Here is a 27406-nt window from a genome sequence, read left to right on the forward strand (position 1 = left end):
CTCTCTTTCCTTTAGTGATTGGTTAAAACTCTTGGACTGGAGGAAAATTACGGTCAACTATCAAAGGTCTTTTATTCAGGCTTTTCTTTCTCATTATAATATTAACCTTATTTTGTTGTCTTTTCTGGTGTCTCCCTGCCTGGTGCCAGGACTTCTTCACTGCCATAACTTCCAGCTGACAAACGATCCTTTCTACTCAAGGAGGTTCATATATGCTGCCTACCTTGGACTGGCTGCCTCCCTGTCCCTGTGCTTTAATAAAACCCCATTTTGCACCAAAGACATCTCAAGAATTCTTTCTTGATCGTCGGCTGTGGACCTCACCCTGCCAAACCTTACCTATATTCCAAAACTATATCATATAAGATAGACTTTGATGTCCTAGACATGTATTAATCTCCTTGTGTTTTCAGTGATAGGAACCAGTTCGAACCATAAGTAGCTCTCTGAAGAAAAAACAAAGTTCTCAGGTTACAAACAACCTAATCTCTCTGGGTATTTGTATATGGGTCAGTCACAGGAGTATTGGGTGTAAAGCTGCTGTTTCTGCCTTTAGTCTTGTTGAGTGTCCAAGAGGAAATGCTCCGTTTCTGGCTGAATAAAGGACACAAGGAACTTTTCAGGTAGGCTAGAGAACTGGGTTGATGTGGTGGTTTTTTGTGTTTTTTTTTAAAGATTTTTTATTTTTGACAGAGAGAGAGTGTGTACAAGCAGGGGAAGAAGCAGGCAGAGGGAGAGGGAGAAGCAGGTTACCTGCTGAGCAGGGAGCCCGATGCGGGGCTCGATCCCAGGACATGGGATCACGACCGGAGCTGAAGGCAGACGCTTAACCGTCTGAGCCACCCAGGCGCCCTTTTTTTTTAACGTGTAGGCGCCACCTCGTGGGCCATAAGTGCAACTACAGCGTCATCCTCTGCAAGAGCTGATCGGAGACCCACCTGCTGGGGTCTTTCAAAGACGGTGTTAGAACACAACTGTACACTAGTTATGTCTGGCAGGCAATGCAATGAGGGAATCAAGAGGCCAGGGTCACATACCCCAAATAACTGAACACAGGGACTCCAGCAAAAACTTATTCACAAATGTTCACAGCAGTACTATTCACAGTAGCCAAAAGGTGGAAACAATCCAAATGTCCATCACCAGACAAAAGGATAAACAGAATGTGGTCTATCCACATAATGGAATATATTCAACCGTGAAAAGAAGTGAAGCACTGACACATGGTGCAACACAGATGAACCTCGAAGACATGTGGCTGAGAGAAAGAAGCCAGACACAGAAGGCCACACAGTGTAGGTTTTCATGTATATGAAATGTCCAGAACAGGCAAGTCCATAGTGATGGAGAGTAGACTGGTGGTTGCCAGAGGCTGGGGGTTAGGGAGTGACTACTTAATGGATGTGGGGTTTCCTTTTGGGGTGATGAACATGTTTTGGAACTAGACAGCGATGATAGTTGCATATCACTGGTCAATGTAACAAATGCCACATTGTTTACCTTAAAATGGCCAATGTTATGTTACGTGAATTTCCCCTCAATTAAAAAAAAATAAAGCAGCCAGAGTCACAGCTGTTTGGGGTAACTTGGGCAAGCCGCATAACCCCTATGGTCACTTCCAGCGCTCATTCAGCAATTTTGTGAAGGATAAAAGGGAACTGGTATTTATTGATTCATACTGATTTTATTAACCTTTTTTCAAAAGGAAATACACATGGTTAAAAAAAAAAAATCAGGGTGCCTGGGTGGCTCAGTTGGTTAGGCGACTGCCTTCGGCTCAGGTCATGATCCTGGAGTCCCTGGATCGAGTCCCGCATCGGGCTCCCTGCTCGGCAGGGAGTCTACTTCTCCCTCTGACCCTCCCCCCTCTCATGTGCTCTCTCTCATTCTCTCTCTCTCAAATAAATAAATAAAATCTTTAAAAAAAAAATCAGTGAAATATAAATCTGGATCCCAATCTTGTGGCCCCAAGAAGAAATATTTAAGGTGTACCTATTAAGTGCCAGGTGATGCTGCTACTGCTGGTCTGGGGGCCGCACTTAATGAGAGGGACCAGCACTTCCTTTAGAAAGATTTGTGTTTGCTTGCTTGTTGCCTTTTTTTTTTTTTTAAGATTTTATCTATTTATTTTACAGAGAGAGAGAGAGAACAAGCAGGGGGAGCAGCAGAGGGAGAGGGAGAAGCAGGTTCTCCGCTGAGCAGGGAGCCCTGCTTTTTGCTTTTTATTCTGAAGTTGTTTCAGACTTTCAAAAGTTTTAAGGATAGTACAACAAGCTCCTATATACTTTTTACCCAGATTCAACCACATGTAGCATTTTCCCCATTGGCTCTACCTCTCCTCCCCCAACTTCTCACCTCCTATATATATTTCCTTTGTTACTGGACTTCCTAGGAGTAGGTTGCAGGCATCATGCCCATTTACCTCTTAATACTTTATTGTGTTTGAATTTCTACCTTGGATATTCTCTTATATAACCACAGTTCAGTTATGTACTATTTGGGGAATTTTTTTTTTTTAAAGATTTTATTTATTTGACAGAGACCCAGCAAAGAGAGGGAACACAAGCAAGGGGGAGTGAGAGGGAGAAGCAGACTCCCTGCCGAGCAGGGAGCCTGATGCGGGGCTCGATCCCAGAACCCTGGGATCATGACCTGAGCCGAAGGCAGACGCTTAACGACTGAGCCACCCAGGTGCCCCATATTTGGGGAATTTAATTGGATACCCATCAATACAATATTTGTGGGATCTTTGGACAACACACTGGAAACATGGGAGGGGTCACGATTATCCTGGGGGAAGCAGGTGACATTTCCTGGTCCTGGTCTGCCTCCTTGGAGACTCATACACTAGCTATGAACCAAGAAGAGGGCCCTCACCCAACCACACTGGCACCCTGATCTCAGACTTTTAGCTTCCAGAACCATGACAAATACATTTCCATTGTTTATAAGCCACTTAGTCTGTGGCATATCCTTACAGCAGCCAGAACAGACTAAGATAGCACCAGACCTTCACTCATTTCTGACTCCTGCTGACTCCTCTCTTTACTCCCATTGCTGGGGGTGGGGGAAAGGATGTCAGTTGTGTATATTAACTGGTGATGGTAGATTATGATGATGATGATAAAAATGGAGAGTTTAACAGTTTATTTTTAAAATACATCAAAGTGGGGGCGCCTGGGTGGCTCAGTTGGTTAAGCGACTGCCTTTGGCTCAGGTCATGATCCCAGGGTCCTGGGATCGAGCCCCACATCAGGCTCCCGGCTCAGTGGGAAGCCTGCTTCTCCCTCCCCACTCCCCCTGCTTGTGTTCCTGCTCTCGCTGTCTGTCTCTGTCAAATAAATAAATAAAATCTTTAAAAAAAAAATACATCAAAGTGTCATATACCTGTACATTTGAGGTAACCTCTGTGTCTTGTTTCTCAGCTGGAAAGCGGAAATCATGGCTATCAAGTGAGATATTATAATTCTTTAGTAAGTGTGCCTTTTCCGAATCCACTTTTCCATTTGGACTTCAAGAGCTGTTGTTTAGTAAGTACAGAGTTTTGGTTTTGCAGGATGAGAAAGCTGGGGAGACTGATTGTACACCAATGCAAATATACTTAAATCTCCTAAACTATACACTTAGAAATGGTTATGATGCTAAATTTTATATATATATATATTTTTTAAAGATTTTATTTGTTTATTTGAGAGAGAGAGAAAGCATGAGGTGGGGAGGGTCAGAGGGAGAAGCAGACTCCTCGCTGAGCAGGGAGCCTGATGCCGGACTCGATCCCGGGACTCCAGGATCATGACCTGAGCCGAAGGCAGTCGCTTAACCAACTGAGCCACCCAGGTGTCCTGTTATATGTTTTTTTAATCACAGTAAGAAAATAATTTTTTAAAAAGGCTACCAAGTGAGACATCTGAAAAGCTGTCCCAGGAGAGTGATGATGTTTCTGTGGCTCCCAAAGGAGAGACCCGGGCCATTGGCAAACAGTGAGGGAAGCCAGTGGGAGTCCTCTTGCAATGGGCAGAAAAGGCTCCATGAGGGATGGTTCAGACCAGGTCAGGGGAAGTGTTCCAGCAGGGACGCTGTGGAAATGCAGGGCAGTATTGTGGGCACAGAGTTGGCCTTGATGATTGCTAGGGTTCCTTCCAACTCTGAGAGGCTGAAGGATTGGAGCTGAGTCAAGTTTAGCAAATGAGAGAATTTTCCATTCACAGACTGTAAAATCTTATGATATATTTGAAGAACAGAAGTTTAGGTAAAAACAAACAACAACGGTGTGTGCTTTCGCACTATGGGAGAATATAACCTAGTACGACCTTTCTGGTAGGAGTCCACTGCTAAAAATGTATCCAAGGAAATAACTGGACAAATGTGAAAAGCATGTCATTGCTATTTCTAATAGCAGAAAACATCAAACAACTTAAATATCCATTAGAAAAAAAAAAAACCAGTAGCCATTTGATGGCATTCGGAGGGACGAGGTGCCACTCTAAGCAAAAGGGAGATGTTTGGGGAAGGATGTGGGACAGGAAGTGCAGTGAGCCAGGAATACTGTTTCTTTTTGCTTCTCTCCACAGCCTTCTCTCTCTGCATACAGGCTTTCCCCACTTTAATATTCATGGGACAGACAATGACTGCCTCAGCCTGGACACCATGACCCCTGACTGGCTTAACGTTCCAGTCTCAATTCCCAGGAGCTTCCTCTGGGCCCGGCTTGGGTCAGATGCCCATTCCTGAACCAGTCAGCTGTGGGTGGAGGATGGGGTGACATGGCACTCGGCACTCGCTTGTAGTTAGGCCCATCACCTAGGCAGGGACTGTTGAGTGATGGGCGCCCTGCAGGTGTCTACCCTCGCTCACCAGAGTGATCTAGGACCAGCTGGAAGCAACTGCATCACCAGGCAGCTTTGAAGCAATGTAGAACCCCAGGTTTCACCCCACACCTAGGAATCATTTTAACAAGGTCCTCAGTGGTTGGTCTATTAAAGTTTGACAGACACTGGTTTATCACAAGAAAGGAAGGTTGGCCCTCTCTTCCTTCCCTCCCTCCCTCCCTTCCTTATTCAATTTTATTGCTGTATGTATATCACACCATACAGTTCACCTATTTAAAGCACATAATTCAAATTTTTTAGTATGTTCACATCACCACAGCTGATTGTAGAACACTTTCATTGTCCAAAAAATAAACCCATACTCCTTGGCTTTCATCTCCCAATCCCCTCCATCCCCCAAATCACCCTCTTCCCTGGCAATCACTAATCTACTTTGTCTCTAGAGATCTGCCTGTTGTGGACATTTCATATAAGTGGAGTCATACAGTATGTGGCCTCTTCTGCCTGGCTTCTTTCACTTAGTGGAATGTTTTCAAGATTCCTGCACAGTGTGGTGTGTGTCAGCACTTCATGCCTTTGTATGGCCGAATACTATTCCAGCATAGGGATAGATCACATTTTGTTTATCCGTTCATCTGCTGTTTCCACTCTTTGGCTATTATGAATCATGTTGCTAGGAACATTCATGCACAAGTGTTTGGGTGGACATGTTTTCATTTCTCTTGGGTTAGACTTCCATTTTTGTAGGAAAAAAATCGCATAACAAACTCAGGTGTAACTGGGCCCTGCTGGCAGCTTCTGATATCACCCAGTGCTAATCTTGAAACAGGACTCAGAACTGTAGATCCACTCCAAAGCAAATATGTGCCTGAGGGCGCCTGGGTGGCTCAGTCAGTTAAGCGACTGCCTTCGGCTCAGGTCATGATCCCAGCGTCCTGGGATCGAGTCCCACGTCCGGCTCCCTGCTCAGTGGGGAGCCTGCTTCTCCCTCTCCCACCCCCCCACTTGTGTTCCCTCTCTCGCAGTGTCTCTGTCAAATAAATAAAATCTTAAAAAAAAAAAAAAAAACGTGCCTGAAAGCAAAACTTACTGAAGCTTTTCAGGGGGACAAGGGGGAGTGACACATCATATGGGGGTCGAACTGTCAGTCCAGTCCTTTCCCACCCCAACACGCATCCTCTACTCGAGATCATCCCCTTCCCCTAGCCCAGGGGTTTCCTTGTCTCTTGTTCTTCACCCTCCGTGGCCCCTCCTCTTCCTCTCTCCCTGCACTCCCCTGCCATCATCCTTTTCTACCACTCAGCAAAGCAGCTAGGTACAATCTGCTCCCTCTCACCCACCCCTGACCTTGTTCAGCAAATCAAAGACCTTTCCTGGAGAACAGTGGTCGTGGTAACTGATAAATCCTCCTCCTGTCACAAAGAATTGTAGTTCCTGCTGGTCTGCACATCCCTATCTCACAACAAACACACATTTACTAGTGCATATAAAAACATCTGAAGTATAGAAAATTGTGTGTGTCAATAATAAACCTTTACTTCCTTTTATACAATCCTTCATTATTAATTATGAGAAACACTGCCTTTATCCAGAATGTTTAGTATCTTACTTTTTTTTTTTACTTGTTCTACTATGAGCACCTTTCATTTCGGTGCATATAATAGGCCTCTTGTCCAATGGCTACCCTATTACTTAATGTATAAGTGTTTATAAGCTATTGAACAAGCCTCTACTAATGGATATTCAGGTAATACTACTTTTATAACCAGCAAACACGATAGGGAGAATTTAATTTTGAAAAATCACAGTTAAAAAAAGAAGATGCCACCACAACAGAAAACCAATGTTCCAGTGGGTTTCTCCTGCTGATTTCCACTTTGTTACTGGAACTTTCATGTCACCTGGAGGAAGAGCCCCCCTGGGGTGTGAGGATTAGTGGGCCTCTGGGCATGTTATTCCTGTAAAACTGAGCAAAGCATTTCTGCTCTGACTGATGATTTGTTCACCAGTCTCTAACTGCCCAGAGGGATTACACAACTTGTCCAAACTACAGCAGAGCTTGACTGCAATGGGGCACCAGCTATCCTTGGATCTGATAACCCCACAACTTGTGAGCACCGAGTCCTGGAGCTTCTCATTCATTTTACTTGCCCTGGCAAACATGCTGTTGGTCCCTTCACTCACTACGATGTCTTACAACATCAATGCCGGTTCCTGCCCCCTGTCTTCTCTGGGATGGTACTCAGCTCATTTCCTTTAGGAGCTGGTATTCTCCTCCCAGCCCCAAGTGCACTTTGTACTTAGTCCAGACTTCTACGTGTTGCCTATATTATGCTGTACTTGATCTGTTTCCTTCTTTAGACTCTGAACTCTGAGAGTTCTACTTAAGAGTAGGTGCTCAGTGAATGTGCCTTACAATGCCTGAAGTGATATATTAAACTGAACTGGGGTGCCACTGAAGGACTGCATTATTCTAAATTCGGGAACATGGGCCTGGGACATGGAGGAAAGGAAAATGGTTGAAGAGGGTGGCTAAGGGAGCACTCGAACCCTGCCAGTCAAAGGATGGGTCATAAACCAGCAGCATCGACATCACCTGGGTACTTGTGAGAAATACAGAATCTCAGGCCCCAGCTCAGGCAGATTGAACCCAAATGTACATTTGAGTAAGATTCCCCAGGGATTTATCTGCACCTTAAGGTTTTGGAAGTACTATGCTAGAAGAGGTGTTGCCAGGCTTTCAGACCAACTGTTTATTCTCATCCTGAGTAGGTGGGAAGAATCCTGGGGAAGGTTCAATAAGTAGCACATTGCAGCAACCCTCGTCTCAGCTAGGTCGGTGGGTGCTTGGGTGGGAAATGGGGCTATGGCACCAGAATCAGGTCTGTCCTTGGTTCCAGGATGAGCTGCCACTTAACCAGCTGGGTGATCCAGCCCATTGCTGGATCAATTGGATGAATTACTGAAGACTGGTTAAACCTAGTTAACCTCTCTTAGATGACAGTCACTGCGTCCACCTCCCAGGGCTGCTAGGAGGTTAAATGAGATAAAGTAGGTGAAGGTTACCTTAGAGGTGTTAGTTCCTATCACAGAATAAAGCTTGGGTTTCTGCAGAGTTTTTGGAAAGGAGGTAAGCTGTGTTTCCCCAAAAGCCAGCTGCTGTTACAGGTGCTATGCTAGGGGCCTGTAAATGCAAACTCAGTTTCAGAGAGGGCAGCAGGAAAGAGTTAACAAAGGCTGCGTCTGGTAGTGAGTTCGTAGATTTCCACTGTCTGCATTAACTGCTATACTGTTTAACTCTTATTTACTTATTTATTTGAGAGAGTGAGAGAGCATAAGCAGGGGAAGCTGCAGAGGGAGGAGGAGAGGGAAAAGCAGCTCCCAGCTGAGCAGAGAGCCGCACGTGGGGCTTGAGCCCAGGACCCTGGGATCATGACGTGAGCTGAAGGCAGACGCTTAACCCACTGAGCTGCCCCTATACTGCTCAACTCTTTTTTTTTTAAAATATTTTATTTATTTATTCATGAGAGACAGAGAGAGAGAGGCGGAGGCGGAGGCAGAGGGAGAAGCAGGCTCCTCACTGAGCAGGGAGCCCGATATGGGACTTGATCCCAGGACCCCAGGATCATGACCTGAGCTGAAGGCAGACGCTTAACCATCTGAGCCACCCAGGCGCCTAATACTGCTCAACTCTTAAAAACTAATGACATACACAATGCTTCTGAAATTGGAAAAGAAACTCCAACTAGAGGGAAAATATAGGGGGGGGGGAGAGAGAAAGGCTATATGGTTTTCAACTCCTTTCTTGTCTCAAATCATCAAAGGCCCCACTTGGAACGAAAGCTATCCCAAGCTACCATGGGAAAAGAAAGCAACATGCTTCCCTGGCAATTACTCAAGCAGATTATCCAATAAGTGAGATGACTAAACATGTCAGACTCACAAGTTCACCACCCTTGCTTTAAGCACTTAGAAAATTCATCTAGTAGTCTGGGTCTGTGAATACTTTAAGTGGACTTTTAACTGTGTTATGAAATAATTCATTTTAAAAAGGAAAGATCCTTTTGAGAGTAATGGGGCTAATTTTCATATTGGTTTTTATTTTTATTTTTTAAAGATTTTATTTATTTATTTGACAGAGAGAGACACAGTGAGAGAGGGAACACAAGCAGGGAGAGTGGGAGAGGGAGAAGCAGGCCTCCCACAGAGCAGGGAGCCCGATGCGGGGCTCGATCCCAGGATCCTGGGATCCTGACCTGAGCCGAAGGCAGACGCTTAACGACTGAGCCACCCAGGCGCCCGTCATATTGGTTTTTAAATTAAGGTCAAATTCACAGATCATAAAATTGACCACTATTTTAAACTGTACAATTCAGTGACATCCAGCACATTCTCAATGCTGTACAAGCACCACCTCTATCTAATTTCAAAACATTTTCATCACCCCAAAAGGGAATTCTGTATCAATGAAATGGTTATTCCCCATTTCCTTCTCCACCCAGGCCCTGGCAACCACTGGTCTGCTTTTTGTCTCTATGGGTTTGCCTATTCTGGAAATTTCCTATGAATGAAATCATAAAATATGTGACCTTTTGTTCTGGCTTTTCTTGTTCTGCATCATGTCTCTGAGGTTTATCCATGTGGTAGCATGAATCAGTGCTTCTTTCCTTTTTATGATTGAATAATATTCCATTATATGGATATACCACATTTCGTTCATCTGCTCACGTGTTGATAGACATCTAGGATGTTTCCATCTCTGGCCATTGTGAATGGTGCTACTATGAACATTTGTTTACATGTATTTGTTTGAATACTTATTTTTGATTCTTTGGGGTATGTATCTAGGATAGAATTGCTGGAACACATGGCAATTCTATGTTGAGCTTTCAGAGGAGCTGCTGAACTGTTTCCCACAGTAGCTCACCAATTAAAATGTATGAGACTGTATGAGGGTTCCAGGTTCTCCACATGCTCTCGAACCCTTGCCAAGCAGGGTCACTCTTCCAAAACTGATGAAGGGCACTTGTGCATCAGAGAAAATGACATGCAGGGTCATTTGACTGCAGGTTCTCCTCCATCCACCCTTACATTTTACTCATTGAGCCCCTACAAGTGCTCCTTTGCCCCCAGGGAGTTTGCTCTTAGTAAGTCACCCCTGCCCACTGGGAGCTTGTGCTCTGGGATAACTTGGGCATGACCCTTGCCACTGCCTTCCCCTGTATCCCCCATATCCAATCACTCTTGCTGACTCTACATGCAAAATACATCTCAGATCTGTTCCCTTCTCCCTGAGGTCTGCTGCAATCATCCCAGTCCAGGTCACCATGACCTCTCACCTGCATGCCTCTTCTTCTTAACCACCTGTATCAGTTATCTATTGCTATAGAACAGATGACTACAAATGTGGCAGCTTAAAACCCACAATTTTCTTTCTTTAGTAATCTCTACACCCAGCTCGGACTCATAACCTCCCAACAATCAAGGTGTTGGCTGGGGCTCCTGTCATCCCATGGCTCAACTGACGGAGGATCTTCTTCCCAGCTCACTCACATGGCTCTTGGTGGGGCTCAGGGCCTTGTGGGCTCTTGGCTGGAGACAACAGTTCTTGGCCATGTGGATTCCTCTATAAGGCAGCACACAACATGGCAGCTGACTTCCTTCAGAGCAAATGAGCAGAAGAGTGAGAGGGAGCCCAAGACAGACATCACAGTGTCTTTGTAACCTAATCCTAGAAGGGATATTCCATCACTTTGCTATATTCCGTTTATTAAAAGCAAATCACTGGTTCCAGGCCACCTTTAAGAGGTGGGGGGTGGGGAGGGGGACTACATAGAGCTATCACCAGGCACCATCATAGAAGCTACCCTTTACAACCTGTCCTCTGGCAGCCAGTGATTCATGTCTTTCGCATATGCAAAATGCACCCTCTTCCTTTGAAGGGCCTCAAAAGCCTCATCCCACTATAGCATCAGCGGGAAGTCCATAATCTCAAAACTAAATCAAGTCTAGGTGTAAATTAATCCCTTAAGTATAGTTCCTTAAGTACATCTCCTCAAAATACGATCTTTCCAATCTGTAGACTTATGAAAATAAGGAGACAAATTATTTGTCCCCCCAACATACTGTGGTGGGACCAGCCTAGGACAACAGTGATGGACATTCTTGTTCAAGGAGGGGGAAGTGAGAGGCACAAAGGAGTCACTGGCCCTTAGTAAGTCTGAAAGCCAGCTCGGCAAATGTTGGCAACTCCTCCAGTTCTCAGAGACTGAGAATGATTATACGTGGCTCTTGGCTCCACTCTGAGTCATACTATTTCATAAAAAGTAGCACATATGTGCAGCTGAGCAGCTCAGTTGGCTTCCTGCCAGAATCCTGGAGTTCTAAAGGCCTCTTTTCAGCCTGTGCTCTTTCTCCTTCCAAGAGTCCAAATATGACTCTTTCAAGAACTCTGTGGGCTTCCTGGGAACCTTACTGGGCATTCACACCATTAGACTAAAGCCACATCCACAAATCTCCCTGAACAAGTCCCCCTCTACCTTCAGTTTCTGCTGTGACTGCTGCAGAACAATGACCTCAAGCATTCTAGAGGCCTTATGTTTGAGAGGATCTTCGAGATGCATCTCAGTCTCTGTAAAGGATCTTTTCCATGACTGAATAGGCTTCTGAGGTACCACCTTTGATTGTCTGAGGTCTTCACAAACTATTATACAGTCACATCTTCTACTTTACCTTTAGGCCATGTTATGTTCCCCACCAAATTCGTATGTTGATGCTCCAACCCCCACTGTGATGCTATTTGGAGGTGGGGCCTTTGGGTTGTCATCAGGTTTAGATGAGGTCACAAGGATGATGGGATTAGTGTCCTTATAAGAAAAAGAAGACACTCAAGGTGGCTTTCCCTCCACCATGTGAAGGACACATCAAGAGGGTGGTCATCTGCAAGACAGGAAGAAGGCCTTTCCAGGAATCAAATCTGCCCACACGTTGATCTTGGACTTCCCAGACTCCAGAACTGTGAGGAATAAATGTCTATTTTTAAGATGCCCAGTCTATGGTATTTTGTTATAGCAGCCCAAGCTGACGAAGACAGATTTTGGTATTGAGAAGTACAGATTCCTACTAAGTTTGTTCAAGATAATGTAGGCTTTCTCTAATGCACTCCTCAAAATCTTTCCAGCCTCGGGGCACCTGGGTGGCTCAGTCGTTAAGCGGCTGCCTTCGGCTCGGGTCATGATCCCAGGGTCCTGGGATCGAGCCCCGCATCGGGCTCCCTGCTCGGTGGGAAGCCTGCTTCTCCCTCTCCCACTCCCCCTGCTTGTGTTCCCTCTCTCGCTCTCTCTCTCTGTCAAATAAATAAATAAAATCTTAAAAAAAAAAAAAAATCTTTCCAGCCTCTGCCCACTGCCTGGTTCTAAGCCACTCCCACATTTTAGCTAGTTGTTATGGCAGCATCCCACTTCCAGGCACCAAAATCCGTATTAGTTTATCTATGCTGCGTGACAAATTACTCCCAAATTCAGTGTCCTAAAAACAACATTTGTTATCTCAGTTTCTGTGCGTCAGGAATTTGGGCACAGTTTGGCTGGGTGCCTCTTCCTGGGACAGAAGGCTGCAATCATCTCAAGGCTCAACCGGGGGAGGATCCATTCTAAAATCATTTATGTGGCCTTTGGCAAGTCTCAGGTTATCACTTGCACTTGGCAAGAGACATTAGTTCTTTGACATGTGGGCCCCTCTACTAGGCAACTATAGTGGCTTGATTAGTATCCTGCCCTCCAAATTCATGTCCACATGTAACCTCAGAATGTGAACTTATTTAGAAACAGCATCTTTGCAGATGTAATTAAGATAAAATCATTCTGGATTAGGGTACAATGATAGTGTCTCCATAAGAGGAAAGGACAGAGAAGAAGGCCATGTGAAGACAGAGGCAGAGACTGGAGTAATGCACCCCTTTTGCCCAAGGAATGCTGAGGACTGCTGGGAGCCACCAGAAGCTTGAAGAGGTAAGGAAGGATTCTCCTCTAGAGCCTTCAGAGGGAGCACAGCCCTGCTAACACATGGATTTCAGACTTTTGGCTTCCAGAACTGTGAGAAAATAAAATTTCTGTTGTTTTAAGTCACCCAGTTTATGGTAATTTATTATGGCAGCCCCCAGGAAACTAACAAAGAACCTCACATTTGAGCTGGCTTCTTTCAGAGCAAATGAGGAAGAGAGTAAGAGAGGGCACCCAAGATGAAAGACAAAGTCTTTCTGTAATGTAATCTGAGACATGACATTTCATTATCAGAAGCAAGTCCCTAGATCAGCCCACAAGCAGGGTGAAGGGATTACACAAGATAATGAATACCTAGAGGTGGGCATCATGGATGGCTACACAGGCTTAACCTGCAGTGGGTTAAGTGTTGAGGATGTGGCCGGTAATACGTAAGATTCTTTCCCTTGAGATTATTTATAGTCTAGTTGGGGAGAGAACACTAAAGAATAACAAACAAATAAATACATAAATAAAAACTGTGGTAAATACAAGAAAGTAAGTTATGAGACAACAGGAATATCTGACTTAGATTAGGGATAAGAATTAGGCATGTCTTTCTGATAATATATATATATTTTTAAAGATTTTATTTATTTGAGAGAGAGAGAGCGCGCGAGCTGGAGGGAGGGAGAATCTCAAGCAGACTCTGCGCTGAGCCCAAAGCCTAATATGGGGCTCCATCCCATGACCCTGAGATCATGACCTGAGCCAAAACCAAGAGTTGGCTGCTCAACCGACTGAGCCACTCCGGTGCCCCTAAAATGGTATTTAGAATGTGGTTGAAGAACATGTAGAAATTAGGCTGTGTGTGTGTGTGTGTTGGGAGGGGAGATTGTTTCCAGGTAGAGGGAAAGCGCATGCAGATAACAGCCAGTAAGTTGAGCTGCCAGACTCAGTGTATGAGTTCTTCATCTCTGCATTTCTATTACGTAAACACAGTGCCCGGCACAGAGAGGCACCTGATAAATTATCATGGAATCAATGAATGAATAAATCCAAGGCACCTTTTATTTCCTTACTGTTATGGATAATGTCAATTCATTCAGAAATTTTCTCGCAAAGTTCACTGCTGGATCACTGCTCTTATTTGTGTTAGCACAGGCAAAGCTGCTACTATAAAAAGAGTCAAATACATAAAAGTTCAAAACAATAAAAGTTTATTTTTTTCTCATGTAACAGTCCTAGGTGGATATATAAGTCAATGGAGCAGCGGTTCTCCTCTACTCAGGAATCTTCCATCTTGGAGCCTTGCCTTCTCCAGAACCTTCTCATCATCGTCCAGCTGGCAGAGTAAGTAAGACCACCTGTTGACAAATTTTCTGGGCCGAGCCTGGAAACTGTGCACATCTCTTCTGTTCACTTTCCATTGGGGAGAGCACAGGCACATGGCCACACCTACTTTAAGGGGCCTGAGGAATGTACAGTAGGCGTATGGCCGACAAAGAGGACAACTACATCCGTACCACAACATATATCCAATTACTTGACTTACCCTCTGGTAAATCACACAAAATCCTCAAATTGTCCTCGACAGAAAAAAACATGCATTCCCCATCTTCACCTGCATCAAGTCCGTCAATCACTGAACGGCACCATTGTCCCTCCAGTTGCTGAAGCCAGACTCAGAGAAGTTACTCTTGATTTCTTTCTTTCTTCTGTTTTTTAAGATTTTATTTATTTAACAGAGAGATGGTGAGAGCAGGAACACAAGCAGGGGGAGTGGGAGAGGGAGGAGCAGGCTTCCTCCCTTGCAGGAAGCCCGATGTGAGGCTCAATCCCAGGACCCTGGGATCATGACCTGAGCCAAAGGCAGACACTTAATGACTGAGCCACCCAGGCGCCCTAATTTCTTATTCTCACGTTCCATATCAAATCCTTCAGGAAATACTGTCAACTCTACTCCCAAAACATACCATAAATCCATCTACTCCATCTTTGCTGCCACTACCTGAGTTCAAGCATCAAAATAATCTCTCATCTGGATTATTGCAATAGCCTCTTAATAACTCTCCGTGTCTCCACTTTTGCTTGCCCATATTTCTCTATCTAGCAGAATGATCTTTCAAAACATAACTTTGTTCGCATCACTCTTTGGTTTAAAACCTTCCAATTACATAGAATAAAATCTAAAGTCATTACCATGACCCTAGGGTGTATGATACAGCCTCTGTCCACCTCTCCAACCTCATTCTTTGTCATTTTCTCCTTCTACTTGCTCTGCTCCAACTACAATGAACATTCTGCTGGTCCTTGAACATATTTAGCTTATTTCCATCTTAAGATTTTTGCACCTGCTGTTCCATCCGCCCAGAAATCTCCTCCTCAGATTTGCAACAGTCAGCTCCTTCTCATTCCTCAGAGGTCTCAGCTTCAGTGTTACCCCATTCCCTGACCATCTACTAGGAAAAGTCCCCACATCCAGTTATTCTCTTATCTCAGCATCCTGTAAACTTTCTTCTTGGCACCGACAAACTCTTGTTTCCCCGTTTATTTGCTGCTTATCTTTCCTGAAATTAAGATCCACTGAGTAGGTACCGACTCTTGCTCCAATTTTTCCCAAGTGTTGAGTAGGCCTGGTACACGGTGATGCTCAGTACATAACTGAACGAATGAAGAGGTGATCTGCCAACAGCTCGTACAAGGTCCTTGGGCAGGTAGTTGGTGTAGTGGAAGGAGCACAAACGTGGGTTCCAATTCTGACTTGACCACTTCTCAGCTGTGCCCAAGAGAGTTGGGCTCTCAGAGCCTTAATTACCTAACCTGTAAACGCGAAGTAAGAACATACTTACCTCGCCGCGCCAAATGCCTGCTTTGTAAAGAATAAAGAACCTGGTTGGGGAAAAGAGCCTCAGGTAAAATTAACCCCCCGAATATATAACTACGACTGCTATTATTATACACAACTCTGTTCTCTTACCGCTGGACCCGCCCGGGACCTCCGTTTCCTCTTCATCACGAGTTAAAACCCCCGGCTCCTGCACGCACGCTGTTTCTGGCGGAACGAACCTCCTTCTCCGCGTCTTAAGAAAGAAAAAGGGGCGCGAACGTCACTCGAGTCAGGCGGCGTTCTCCAGTGGATCCGCCCCGTGGGGGCCGGACGCATTGCGTCATCAGCGCGGCGCCAGCGCTGCGGAGGGCCCCGGGGCCTGTCCCGAGTGTGGCGCAGCTTGAGGAGACCCTGGCAGATGCCTGCAAATCAACTGCGTGGTTTGGGGGCGCTCGGAAACCCCAGCGGACGGCGGCGAGGGGCACGTGGAGCCGTGGGGGCAAGGAGTCGGGCGGCAAGACGGGCGGCCCGGAGCTCAGGCGGGACACAGCGCCGGCGGGCGCCCGGCCGGCCGGCGGGGCTGCCCGGCGCGGGTGTCCCGGCGATGTGTGGCGCTGAAGCGGCATCGGGAGCAGCGGCGGCGGCGGCGGCGGCGGCCGGCTCGGGCTCGGCTTCTCAGCGGTGCCGGCGGCGGAGACGGAGGCGCAGGTTCCTCATTAGGACCTGGCGAGCCCAGGCCTAATCGGCGGCCCCGCGAGGCCTCTGCATAGCGCCCCGGACGGGGACCCTCCCCGCCTCGCCCTGCCCCGGGAGCCTGCCTCCCCGGCCGGGGATGAAGCCGGGAGGCGGCCGCACGGGGCCCAGCACAAAGGCTTGTCCCCGGGGGCCGCCGCCGCCAGCCTAGAGCCGCCCACCGAAGCGGAGCCGGCGCCGGGGCCCTCATCCCCGCCGGTCCCTGGGGACGGCTGCTGCCGGTCTCCCCGAGGCCCAGGGGCCCGAGCGCCGAGCCCCTTGCTCCCCCGGCTACGGTGGGACCGGGCACCTGTGCAGCCTCCGCCGCTCCCGGCCGTAGAGGCCCCAAGGAGCATGTCCGAGGAGAGCGACATGGAGAAAGCCATCAAGGTAAGGGGGAGATGCCCCCTTCCTCCCCGCTTTGTCCCTGTGGCATTCCTCTCGGCTCAGCCTCAGAAAGCGGAGAGAACTTGGAGTGAGAGGTTCCAGCGACTCCGGGTTTCGGTCTTCCCAGATTCCGTGGACTGCGTTTTACAGCCCTTGAGTGAATGGTTTGTGTATGTATAGGGAGGGATGTCCGACTCCCTCTAACTTCCCTGATTAAAGTAGGGATGTGATTTGTGCTCATCTAAAACGCAAGGTGAGTGGCGTGGAGATACTTGATATGAGTGGGACGGAGGGGGCCCTACTACTTCACTTTCGATCACTCCCCAAGTGCCGCCAGTATTTGTTTCCGGATGATCTGCAACAGTATTTGGAGAGTTGGACTTTACCCATCGCTCTCGATTTGTTTGAAACCAGCCTCCTCGAAACCTGCAGTTTCAGATGGGGTGGCTCGCCTTCTTACAAAATCTATCTTTTGGCACATATTGTTCTTACTTTTGCCTATGTTCCCTCACCTATTCCTCTTTCCTCTCCTCCTAGGGAGTCTTTAATTTATTGAGGAAGAGCTCATGGTGTTCTGTGACTTACTGCTCTGTTAACAACAACAACAACAACAAAGCAAATATGTGTGTTCTAAAATGACCCAAATAAAGTGAAAAGTTTTTAAAAATCTGTTTTTTACTCTTTTTTTTTAAACAGGCAAACTTTGAGGTACTAATAGAAAGTCATCTAGCTGTAGCTAGGAAATTAGAGTCTTGTGTAAATTGAGCCTGAAGTTCGATATGCGTTATTTACTTATTTTGCAGTATTAAAGTCAATGCATTTAAGAATTTCATTTTCCCTTGAGGGACAGGCATCCATTGGCAACTTGGGCTTATTTTCCCCTTCAAGACACAGTTAAGAAGTTACACTTAACAATTTTTTGTGTAGCAAAGTTTATAGAAGTCATCAGACTTTCCAAAGAAACTTCACCTTTTAAAGGAGGCATGGAAATATACATACATATTAAGGAAGATCAGATTTTAAATAATAGAAATAAAGGTTCTAAAAGACTGCATTTTTTCTTTTGGTTTGAATTTTATTGGTACGGGGTCATGAATTGTTACCTAAAGTTATATAATTGGGTTGTGAATCAAAGCATATGTGGCAGATTTTTAAATTCAAGTATTTTCTGTTTTTTGCCAGGTGCTGTCTTAGGCACTGGTGGTGCAAAGCCAAACTCCTAGATGTCCCTGCTCTCCTGGAGCTTATATTCTAGATGGTGGAGTTAGGTAATAAACATTGTCAGGTGCTTATAATTAAGTATAAAAAGGGTGGGGAGTACTATTTTAGGAAGAGTAGTCAGGGAAGGCCTCTCTGAAGAGGTGACATTTGTGTAGAGGTCTGAAAGGCACAAGGGAGCAAACCTCCACTGTCTCAGAGAAGAGTGTTACAGGCAGTAGGAACAGCAGATACAAAGCCTCTGAGATAGGTACAAGTCTTGTGTGATCCAGGAACAGCAAAGTGAATGCAATGGGTCAGTGATGTTTTAGGGAGGTGATGGCAAGCTAGAGCACATAGGGACTTGTAGACCATTGTAGGAACTTTGGCTTTGACCTTGAGTAGCAGAGGAACGCTAGGGAGTTTTGAACAGAAGAGGCACATAGTTCTAGTGGGTAAATATATAAATGGGGAGGCAATGTTACATAGTGGCTACCATAGTTTCTCTAGGTAAACTCATGGGTTAAAATCTCAGCCTTGCCATTCATTAGCTGTGTCCTTGAGTAAGTCACTTCACTTCTCAGTCCCCACTCATAGAAAGGAGATAAAAACACTCCACAGCTCATACGGTTTTTTGAGGATTTAATGAACAAATATATCTAAATGTGCTTACAATAATACCTAACATTTAGTAGGAACTCGATGAATGTTAGCTCATAGCAACTAAAGAGTCATTTAAGAAAGTCATAATTTCTTCACTTGGTCACTATGGCCCAATCTGACTTTCTTAAATTTTTTTAGCTTTTCTTCATTTACTTGACAGGTCATTGGTGAGTCTGCCTACTACTTTGAGTGTGTCCAACCAATAAAAATAAGTGGAGTTGAAAATATCTAATCTGACAACTAGTACTGACTAGGATATACTCCCTTGGAAGCAAGCCAGCATGACATCAAATAAAACTTCTGCTGCAGCATTGTGTTGTATTCATTGTTTTGCTTTCTGGAGGATGTCCCTCAGTGGTGAAGTCTGAGACCAGTGGAGTTCAGCTGGAAAAGCTGTTTTCCTGGGCTCTAATCAGACCATTTAAATTTCTGCTTCCTGACTACCTAAGAGCAGTCTGATTAGACTTTAACATCTCATCCTATTACTCTTCAAAATAATTAAGATAAGGCCAAGGCAACAACCTTAGGCTCTGTCTTCTCATTTCTGTCTCTTCTCCATAGCCCCATGACTCACTACTCCTAAGACACTTATATAAACCTGAAGAAAGAACATTTTGGGATTAGGGATTGCTTACATATTTGCCTTCTATTGAATATGGCAGAGTTCTTTTTTTTTTTTATTTTTAGGATTTTATTTGACAGAGACAGCAGGAGAGGGAACACAAGCAGGGGGAGTGGGAGAGGAAGAAAAAGGCTTCCTGCTGAGCTCAGAGTCCAACGCGGGGCTCAATCCCAGGACCCTGGGATCAAGACCTGAGCCGAAGGCAGACGCTTAATGACTGAGCCACCCAGGCACCCCGTATATGGCAGAGTTTTTAATATTTGATGAACTTAATGAAAATTCATTTCCTTAGTTTTAAAAATATTTTTTAAATTGCAGTATAGGGACGCCTGGGTGGCTCAGTCATTAAGCGTCTGCCTTCGGCTCGGGTCATGATCCCAGGGTCCTGGGATCGAGTCCCACATCGGGCTCCTTGCTCAGTGAGGAGCCTGCTTCTCCCTCTCCCTCTGCTGCTCCCCCTGCTTGTGCTCTCTTTCTCTGTCTGTGACAAATAAATAAAAATCTTAAAAAAAAAAATTGCAGTATAATTTACATACCATAAAATTCAGTCAATGTAAGTGTGTAGTTGAAGAATTTTTAGTAAGTGTACAGAGTTGTGCAACTATCATCCCAATCCAGTTTTAGAATGTTTCCATCCCGGGGCACCTGTGTGGTTCAGTGGGTTGGGTGTCTTTACTCGGTTTTGGCTCAGGTTATGATCTCCCTTGTGAGATCAAGCGCCGCATTGGTCTCTATGCTGGGTATGGAGCCTGCTTGGGATTCTCTCCCTCTCTGCCCCTCCCCCCCAACTCCTGCTCGCATTCTCTCTCTCAAATAAATGGATAAAATCTTTTCTTTTTTTTTTTTTAAAGAATATTTCCATCCCCCCTAGAAATTTCCTTTTGCTTATTTGTAGTCAGCCTCTACTCCCACTCCCCACTCCAGACAGTCACTGATCTACTTTCTGCCACTAGGTTTGTCTCTAGAAATTCCAAATTAATGAAATTGTATAATACATAGTCGTACCTATTTGGCTTCTTTTACTTCTAGTACTTTTGAGGTTCACCCATGTTAGTGCATATATTAGGAGTTTATCTCTTTTTTATTGTTGAGTCATCTTTTTTTTTATTTATTCATCCCCAGTTGATGGACATTTAGATTGTTTCCAGTTTTAGCTAATATGAACAAAATGATATATAAAACTTGCCCATACAAGTTTTTGTGTAAACATTTGTTTTAATTTCTTCTGGTTAAATACCTAGGTATGGAATTACTAGGTGGTATGGTAAGTTTATGTTTAACTTTTTAAGAAACTGCAGAACTTTTCCAAAGTAGCTTTACCATTATTCATTCCCACCAGTAGTGTTTGAGGGGTTTGTTGTTTTTTGTTTTTGTTTTTGTCTTTGTTTTTGTTTCCTTCCTGACAAATATTTGGTATTCATCTTTCCCTTTTAGCCATCCTAGTGGTTGTGTAGTGGTCTGATTGTGGTTTTTTTTTTTTTTTTTAAAGATTTTATTTATTCATTTGACAGAGATAGATACAGCGAGAGAGGGAACACAAGCAGGGGGAGCGGGAGAGGGGGAAGCAGGCTTCCGCTGAGCAGGAAGTCCGATGCGGGGCTTGATCCCAGGACCCTGGGATCATGACCTGAGCCGGAGGCAGACACTTAACGGCTGGGCCACTCAGGTGCCCCCTGATTGTGGTTTTAATGTGCATTTCCCTAATGACTAATATTGCTGGTCAACTTTTCATGTGCTTATCTGCCATTTGTGTATCTTTCTTGGTGAAATGTCTATTCAAATCATTTGCCCATTTTTAAATTGGGTCATTTGTCTTATTATTGAGTTGTAAGGGTTCTTTATATACTCCGAATAAAAACTAATTCTAATGCTCTTGAGCATCTTTTTGTATGTTTGCCATTCATGTATTTTTTTCCCTGGTATTTAACTATATTAAAATCTTTTACTCATTTGTAAATTGAGTTGTTTGTCTTATTATTGAGTTGTAAGAGTTCTCTCTAAATAAAGGAGATTTATCAGACATATGATCTGCAAATATTTTTCCCAGTCTGTGGCTTATCTTTTCACTTTTAATGGTTTTAATTTTGATGAAGTCCAGTTTATCTTTTTTTCTTTTTCTTTTATGGATTGTGCTTATGGTGTCATAGCTAAGAAATCTTTGCGTAGTCTCAGGTTACAAGATTTTTCAACTGTATTTTCTTCTAGAAGTTTTACAGTTTTTAGTTCTTTATTTAGGTCTAATATCCACTTGGAATTAACTTTTGTGTGTGGTGTTACCTAAAGGTCTACGGTTTTGTTTGTTTGTCTTTAATATGGATATCCAGTTGTTCCAGGACAATTTGTTCAAAACACTGTCTTTTGCCTATTGAATTACTTTGGTTACCTTTTTTGAGAATCAGTTGATCATAAGTGTGAAAGTTTATTTCTGGATTCTCTGTTCTGTTCTATTGATCGATATGACTATCCTTATGCTAGTATCATACTTAATTTGATTACTGAAGTTTTATAGTAAATATTCAAAATTGGGTAGTATGAGAACAAACTTGGTTTCTCTTTTTCAAAATTAAGTTGGCTCTTCAAGTTCTTTGTATTTACAAATAAATTTTAGGATCCCCTTGTCTATTTCTTCAAAAAAGTGTGCTGGGATTTTGACAGGGGCTCCATTGATTCTACAGGTCAATTTGGGGACAGTTGCCATCTTAACAATATTGTCTTCTAATCCAAGAACAAGGTATAGCTCTCCATTTCATTAGGGCTTCTCCTGTTTCTCTTAGCAATGTATTTGTAGTTTTCAGTGTATGGAGCTTGCACTCTTTAATAAATTTATTCCTAATATTTTATTCTCTATGATGGTATTAAGAATTGTTTAATTTCATTCTTTGGGTTATTTGTCACTAGTGTATAGAAATAACAGTTCATTTCTGTATTTTGATAATGTGTTTTACATCCTACCACATTTGCTAAGTTCTAGATTTTGTTGTTGTTGTAGGTTCTTTAGGATTTTCTACATATAAAAATCATGTCTTCAGCAAATAAATACCATTTTACTTCTTCCTTTACAGGATGTATGCTATTAATTTTGTTTTCTTGCCTTATTCCATGGGTAGAACCTCAGGTACAATGTTGAAAGAAAGTGGCAAAAGTGGACATCTTGCCTTGTTCCTGATCTCAGGGGGAAAGCATTAAAGACTTATCACTAAGTAAGTGGTTTTGTAGATGTCCTTTGTCCAATTGAGGAGTTCCCTTCTGTTCCTTGTTTGCTGAGAGTTTTTATCAGGAATAGGCATTGAATTTTTGTTAAATGCTTTTTCTTCACCTATTGAGTTGATCATATAGTTTTTGTTCTTTATTCTTAATGTGATATATAGTAACAATTGATTTTCAGGTATTAAACCAATCTTGCATTCTTGGTATAAACCCCACTTAGTCTAATGTAAAATTATTCTTACATGTTTCTGTATTCAGTTTGCTAATAATTTTGCTGAGGATTTTTGCATCTGTATTCATGAGAAATATAGGTCTATAGTTTTGTGATGCCTTTGTCTAGCTTTGGTATGGGGGTAATATGTGCCTCAAAATGAGTTGGGAAGTATACCCTCCTTTACTTTCTGGAAGAATTTGTGTGGAGGTTTGGTATTATTTCATTAAATCAATAGTTCTCAATAGGGGGCAGTTTTTGTCTCTCACAAGACATTTGGCAGTGTCTGGAGACATTATAGTTATTCAGTGCAGGTAGGGGATGCTTCTGGCATCTAGCAGGTAGAAGCCAGGAATGCTCCTGAACATCTTAACAATGCACAGGACAATCTCACAACAAAGAACTATCTGCTTCAAAATGTCAGTGATGCTGAGATGAGAAACTGCACTTTAAATGATTTGGTAGAATTTACCCCTAAAACTGTAGGTCACAGCTTTGCTTTGTGGGAAGATTTTTTTGTTATTAATTCAGTTTCTTTTATAGATTATTCAGATTTTCTATTTCTTCATGAGTGAGTTTTGGTAATTTATGTCTTTCTAGAATTTGTCCATTTCATCTAGTGGTCTGATTTCTTGGCGTAAAGTTTTTTATGGTGATCCTTTATAATGCTTAGCTTCCTGTAAGGTCAATTGTGATGTCTCCTCTTTCATTTCTAATAGTAATAATTTGTGTTTTTTCTCTCTTCAGTCTAGCTGAAGGTTTGTTAATTTTGTTCTCTTGAAGAATCAACTTTGGTTTTGAATTTTCAGTCTTCTATTTTATTGATTTCTGCCCTAGTTTTTATTATTTATGCTTCCTTTGAGTATTTCTTTTTTCGCTAGTTTTTCAAGGTAGAAGCTTAGGTTATTGATTTGTGATCTTTCTTATGTAGGGATTTATAGGTATAAATTTACATCTAAACACCACTTTAACTGTACATCATAAATTTTAGCATATAGTCCCCTCATAGCCATGGTTTTGCTTTCTGTGGTTTTAGTTACCCATGGTCAGCCATGGTCTGGAAGCAGACGATCCTCCTTCTGAATCATCAGAAGGTCATGCCTTGTCACAAAGCCTACGTCATTCACCTCACTTCATCTCATCACATAGGCACTTTGTTATCTCACACCCTCACAAGAAGAGGAAGGGTGAGTGTGGTACAAAAAGATACTTGTGTGTGTAAGAGAGATTATATTCACATGACTTTTATTACAGTATATTGTTATAATTGTTCTATTTTATTATTGTTAGCTTCTTACTGTGCCTAATTTATAAATTATAATTTATAATGTTATAGATTTTAAATTATTAAACTTTATCATAGGTATGTATGTGTAGGAAAAACATAGTATATATAGGATTTGGTACCAGCTCTGATTTCAGGCATTCCCTGGGAATCTTGGAATGTACCCCCCACAGACAAGGGGGGGGACTACTGTATTGTGTTTTTATTTTATTTTATTTTATTTTATTTATTTATTTATTTTAAAGATTTTATTTATTTTTTGACAGAGAGACAGCGAGAGAGGGAACACAAGCAGGGGCAGCGGGAGAGGGAGAAGCAGGCCTCCCCCGGAGCAAGGAGCCCGATGCGGGGCTTGATCCCAGGACCCTGGGATCATGACCTGAGTCAAAGGCAGACGCTTAGTGACTGAGCCACCCAGGCGCCCCGTGTTTTTATTTTCATTCGGATCAAAATATTTTCTAATTTCCCTGTTTCTTCTTTGACCCATTGATTATTTAGAAGTATTATGTAATTTTAAAATTTTTGTTGATTTGTAGCTTAATTGATTTGTAGCTTAATTTCAGTTATGGTTGAAGAACTTTATATAATTTCAGTTTTTAAAAATGTATTGAGACTATGATCCAGCATATGATTAATCCTGAAGAATACTCCATGTGTACTTGGGAAGAATGTATATTCTCCTGTTGTTGGATGCAGTGTTCTAATAGATGTCAGGTCAAGTTGGTTGACAGTGTTGTCTTCTACATCCAGCTGATTTTCTGTTTAGCTTTTCTATTACTGAGAGTAGCGGTAGTGGAATCTCCAACTATTATTTTTGAATTATCTATTTTCCTCCTATATTCTGTCAATTTTTGCTTCATATATTTTTGGACTCTGTTCTTAGGTGCCTCCATATATGTTTATAATCCTCGTATTTTCCTGTTGAATTGACCTTTTCATCCTTATAAAAAGTGCCTCTCTATTAATATCTTTTGTTTTAAAGTCTATTTTGTCTGTTGTCTCTATAGTTACTTCAGCTCTCTTATAGTTACTCATGGTATATCTTTTTCCATCCTTTATTTTTTTCTCCATTTAAAAAATTGTAATAAAATTACTCATATCATAAAATTTACCATCTTAACCATTTTTAAATGTACACTTCACTGGTATTAAATATATTTATAATGTTGTGCAACCATCACCACCATCCATCCATGTAATTTTTTTGATCTTGTAAAACTGAAACTCTGTACCCATTAAACAGTAACTCCTCTGCGTCCTTCCCCCCAGCCTCTACCAATCACCATTCTCCTTTCTGTCTCTGTAATACTGACTACTCTAAGCACCGCAGAAAAATGGAATCATACAGTGTTTGTCTTTTTTTTAATTAAAAAAAAAATTTTTTTTTTAAAGATTTTATTTATTTATTTGACAGAGAGAGACACAGCGAGAGAGGGAACACCAGCAGGGGGAGGGGGAGAAGGAGAAGCAGGCTCCCCGCCGAGCAGGGAGCCCGATGTGGGACTCGATCCCAGGGCCCTGGGATCATGACCTGAGCCGAAGGCAGTTGCTTAACCGACTGAGCCACCCAGGCGCCCCCAGTGTTTGTCTTTTTGTGACTGGCTTATTTCACTTAGCATAATATTCTCATGGTTCATCCATATTGTGGCATATTTCTGAATTTCCTTACTATTTAAAGCTGAATGATATTCCATCATATGTATATGGACACTTAGGTCCCTTCCATGTTATGAATAATTGTTATGAACATGGATATACAAATATTTCTTGAAGACCCTGTTTTCAGTTCTTGTGGGTATATACCCAAAGTGGAATTGCTGGATCATATGGTAATTCTATTTTTAATTTCTTTGAGGAACTGCCATACTGTTTTTCATGGCATTGGAAATGTACCATTGTACATTCCCACCAGTAGTGCACAAGCATTCCAATTTCTCCATATCCTCACCAACACTTGTTATTTTCTGTTTGTTTGTTTTTTAAGTAGTCTCCACACCTAGCGTGGTGCTTGAACTCACAACCCTGAGATTAAGACCTGAGCTGAGATCAAGAGTTTGACACTTAGCCAACTGAGCCACTGAGGCACCCCTATTTATTTGTTTTTTGATAGTAGCTATCCTAATGGGTGTGAAGTTGTATCTCATTGGAGTTTTGATTTGTATTTCTTCATGGTTAGTGATGCTGAACATCTTTTCATGTGTTTATTGGCCATTTGTATATCTTTGGGAAAATGTCTTTTCAAGTTCCTAGCCCGTTTTTTGAATCAGGTTGTTTTTGAGTTTTAGGAATTGTTGTATATTCTAGATGTTAATCCCTTATCAGATACTTGATCTGCAGATATTTTCTTCCATTATGTGGGTTGCCTTTTTTACTCTGTTAATAATGTTTTATGATGCACAAAATTTTTAAATTTTCATGTTCATCTTGTCTAGTTTTTCTTTTGTTGCCTGTTCCTTTAGTGTCTTATCCAAGAAATCATTGCCAAATACAGTGTTACAAAACTTGTGTCCTATGTTTTTTTCTAAGAATTTTATTGTTTTAGGTCTTACATTAAGGTCTTTGATCCATTTTGAGTTTTTGTGTATGGGGTTAAGGGTCCAACTTTGTTCTTTTGCTTGCATGTGGATACCCAGTCTACCCAGCATAATCATTGAAATCCTTTTATTTTTAACTTGTTTGCTTCTCTGAATCCAAAGTATATCTCTTATAGACAGCTATGGTTGGATCTTTTTTTTTTTTTTTTAATCCAGTAAATGTTAACTTTTTTACTATATCATTATTTTTATATCTCTCACAAATATATTTTCTTTACTATTTACAAAAACAGACAATGGATAGATTTGCCTGTGGGTTGTGATTTCCAAACCCTTGGTCTAGAAGGATTCCAAAGAATTACTTCATTCCATGTATTTATATCCTTATTAATTTAAGGCAGTATATATATTTCTTTAGCAGAATTCAATGTGTTTCTCATTGATGCCTTTGAATTAGTCCATAATTCCTTCAGTGAAGTGTTTTAATTGACCCATCCCTTCCTATATTCTCCTTGTCATTAAAATATGTGAGAAAATAGGCCATCCACACATGGAAGAGTTGACAGATCTGAGGCTGTTATTTCTCCTCCCCAGCCAGGCTTCTTGAAGCCTTAGACCAGTTAGTGTTTATGGCACCATCAACAAAGGTGTAAGAATGAAAGCTGGGAAAGAGGACAAGAGGTATAAGGAAAACAGGGTTCAGAAATCAGGGCTGTAGAGAGGCCTGGTAGTGCCTCTCTTATCTTCTGTAACGGCAAATGGTAAAACTCCTGTCAGAGCCTCATCAGAGCCTCTACAAGTTGAACGGTCTTGGCTGTGTATTAGGTAGAGTACCATCTGAATAAGCACCAGCACAGTGAAGAATTTTGTCTAACGTTATTTTCACATCTCAGGAACTGGGCAAATGAACACTTCTTTGATTTGTTCATG

At 42.7% G+C, this 27406-nt stretch overlaps 1 protein-coding gene and 1 long non-coding RNA gene across 10 annotated transcripts in view; one reads left to right on the plus strand and one right to left on the minus strand.

Moving 5' to 3' along the window:
• Positions 1-14011: 14011 nt before the first annotated feature.
• Positions 14012-15937, minus strand: LOC135362564 (uncharacterized). Its single transcript, XR_010407412.1, has 2 exons — positions 15789-15937; positions 14012-15631 (listed from the first exon to the last, which is right to left on the minus strand). It is a non-coding gene; the product is annotated as an uncharacterized LOC135362564 (long non-coding RNA).
• A 218-nt stretch (positions 15938-16155) lies between these two features.
• Positions 16156-27406, plus strand: part of MAPKAPK5 (MAPK activated protein kinase 5) — a 36938-nt gene continuing 25687 nt past the window's right edge. For 4 of the 9 annotated variants that reach the window (XM_064578395.1, XM_064578396.1, XM_064578397.1 and 1 more), the window contains exon 1: positions 16156-16760. In XM_064578395.1, coding sequence (XP_064434465.1) covers positions 16725-16760 — 36 coding nt within the window. In that variant the 5' untranslated portion in view covers positions 16156-16724. Of the gene's footprint in view, positions 16761-16784; positions 17011-17939; positions 18026-22346; positions 22440-27406 lie in introns of those variants that run through there. The other 5 variants (XM_064578398.1, XM_064578402.1, XM_064578401.1 and 2 more) reach the window with 3 other exon arrangements.

Source organism: Mirounga angustirostris, unplaced genomic scaffold (genome assembly GCF_029215605.1).
Source record: "Mirounga angustirostris isolate CCGP_5_RB_7025 unplaced genomic scaffold, mMirAng1.0.hap1 SCAF_14, whole genome shotgun sequence".
Classification (NCBI taxonomy): domain Eukaryota; kingdom Metazoa; phylum Chordata; class Mammalia; order Carnivora; family Phocidae; genus Mirounga; species Mirounga angustirostris.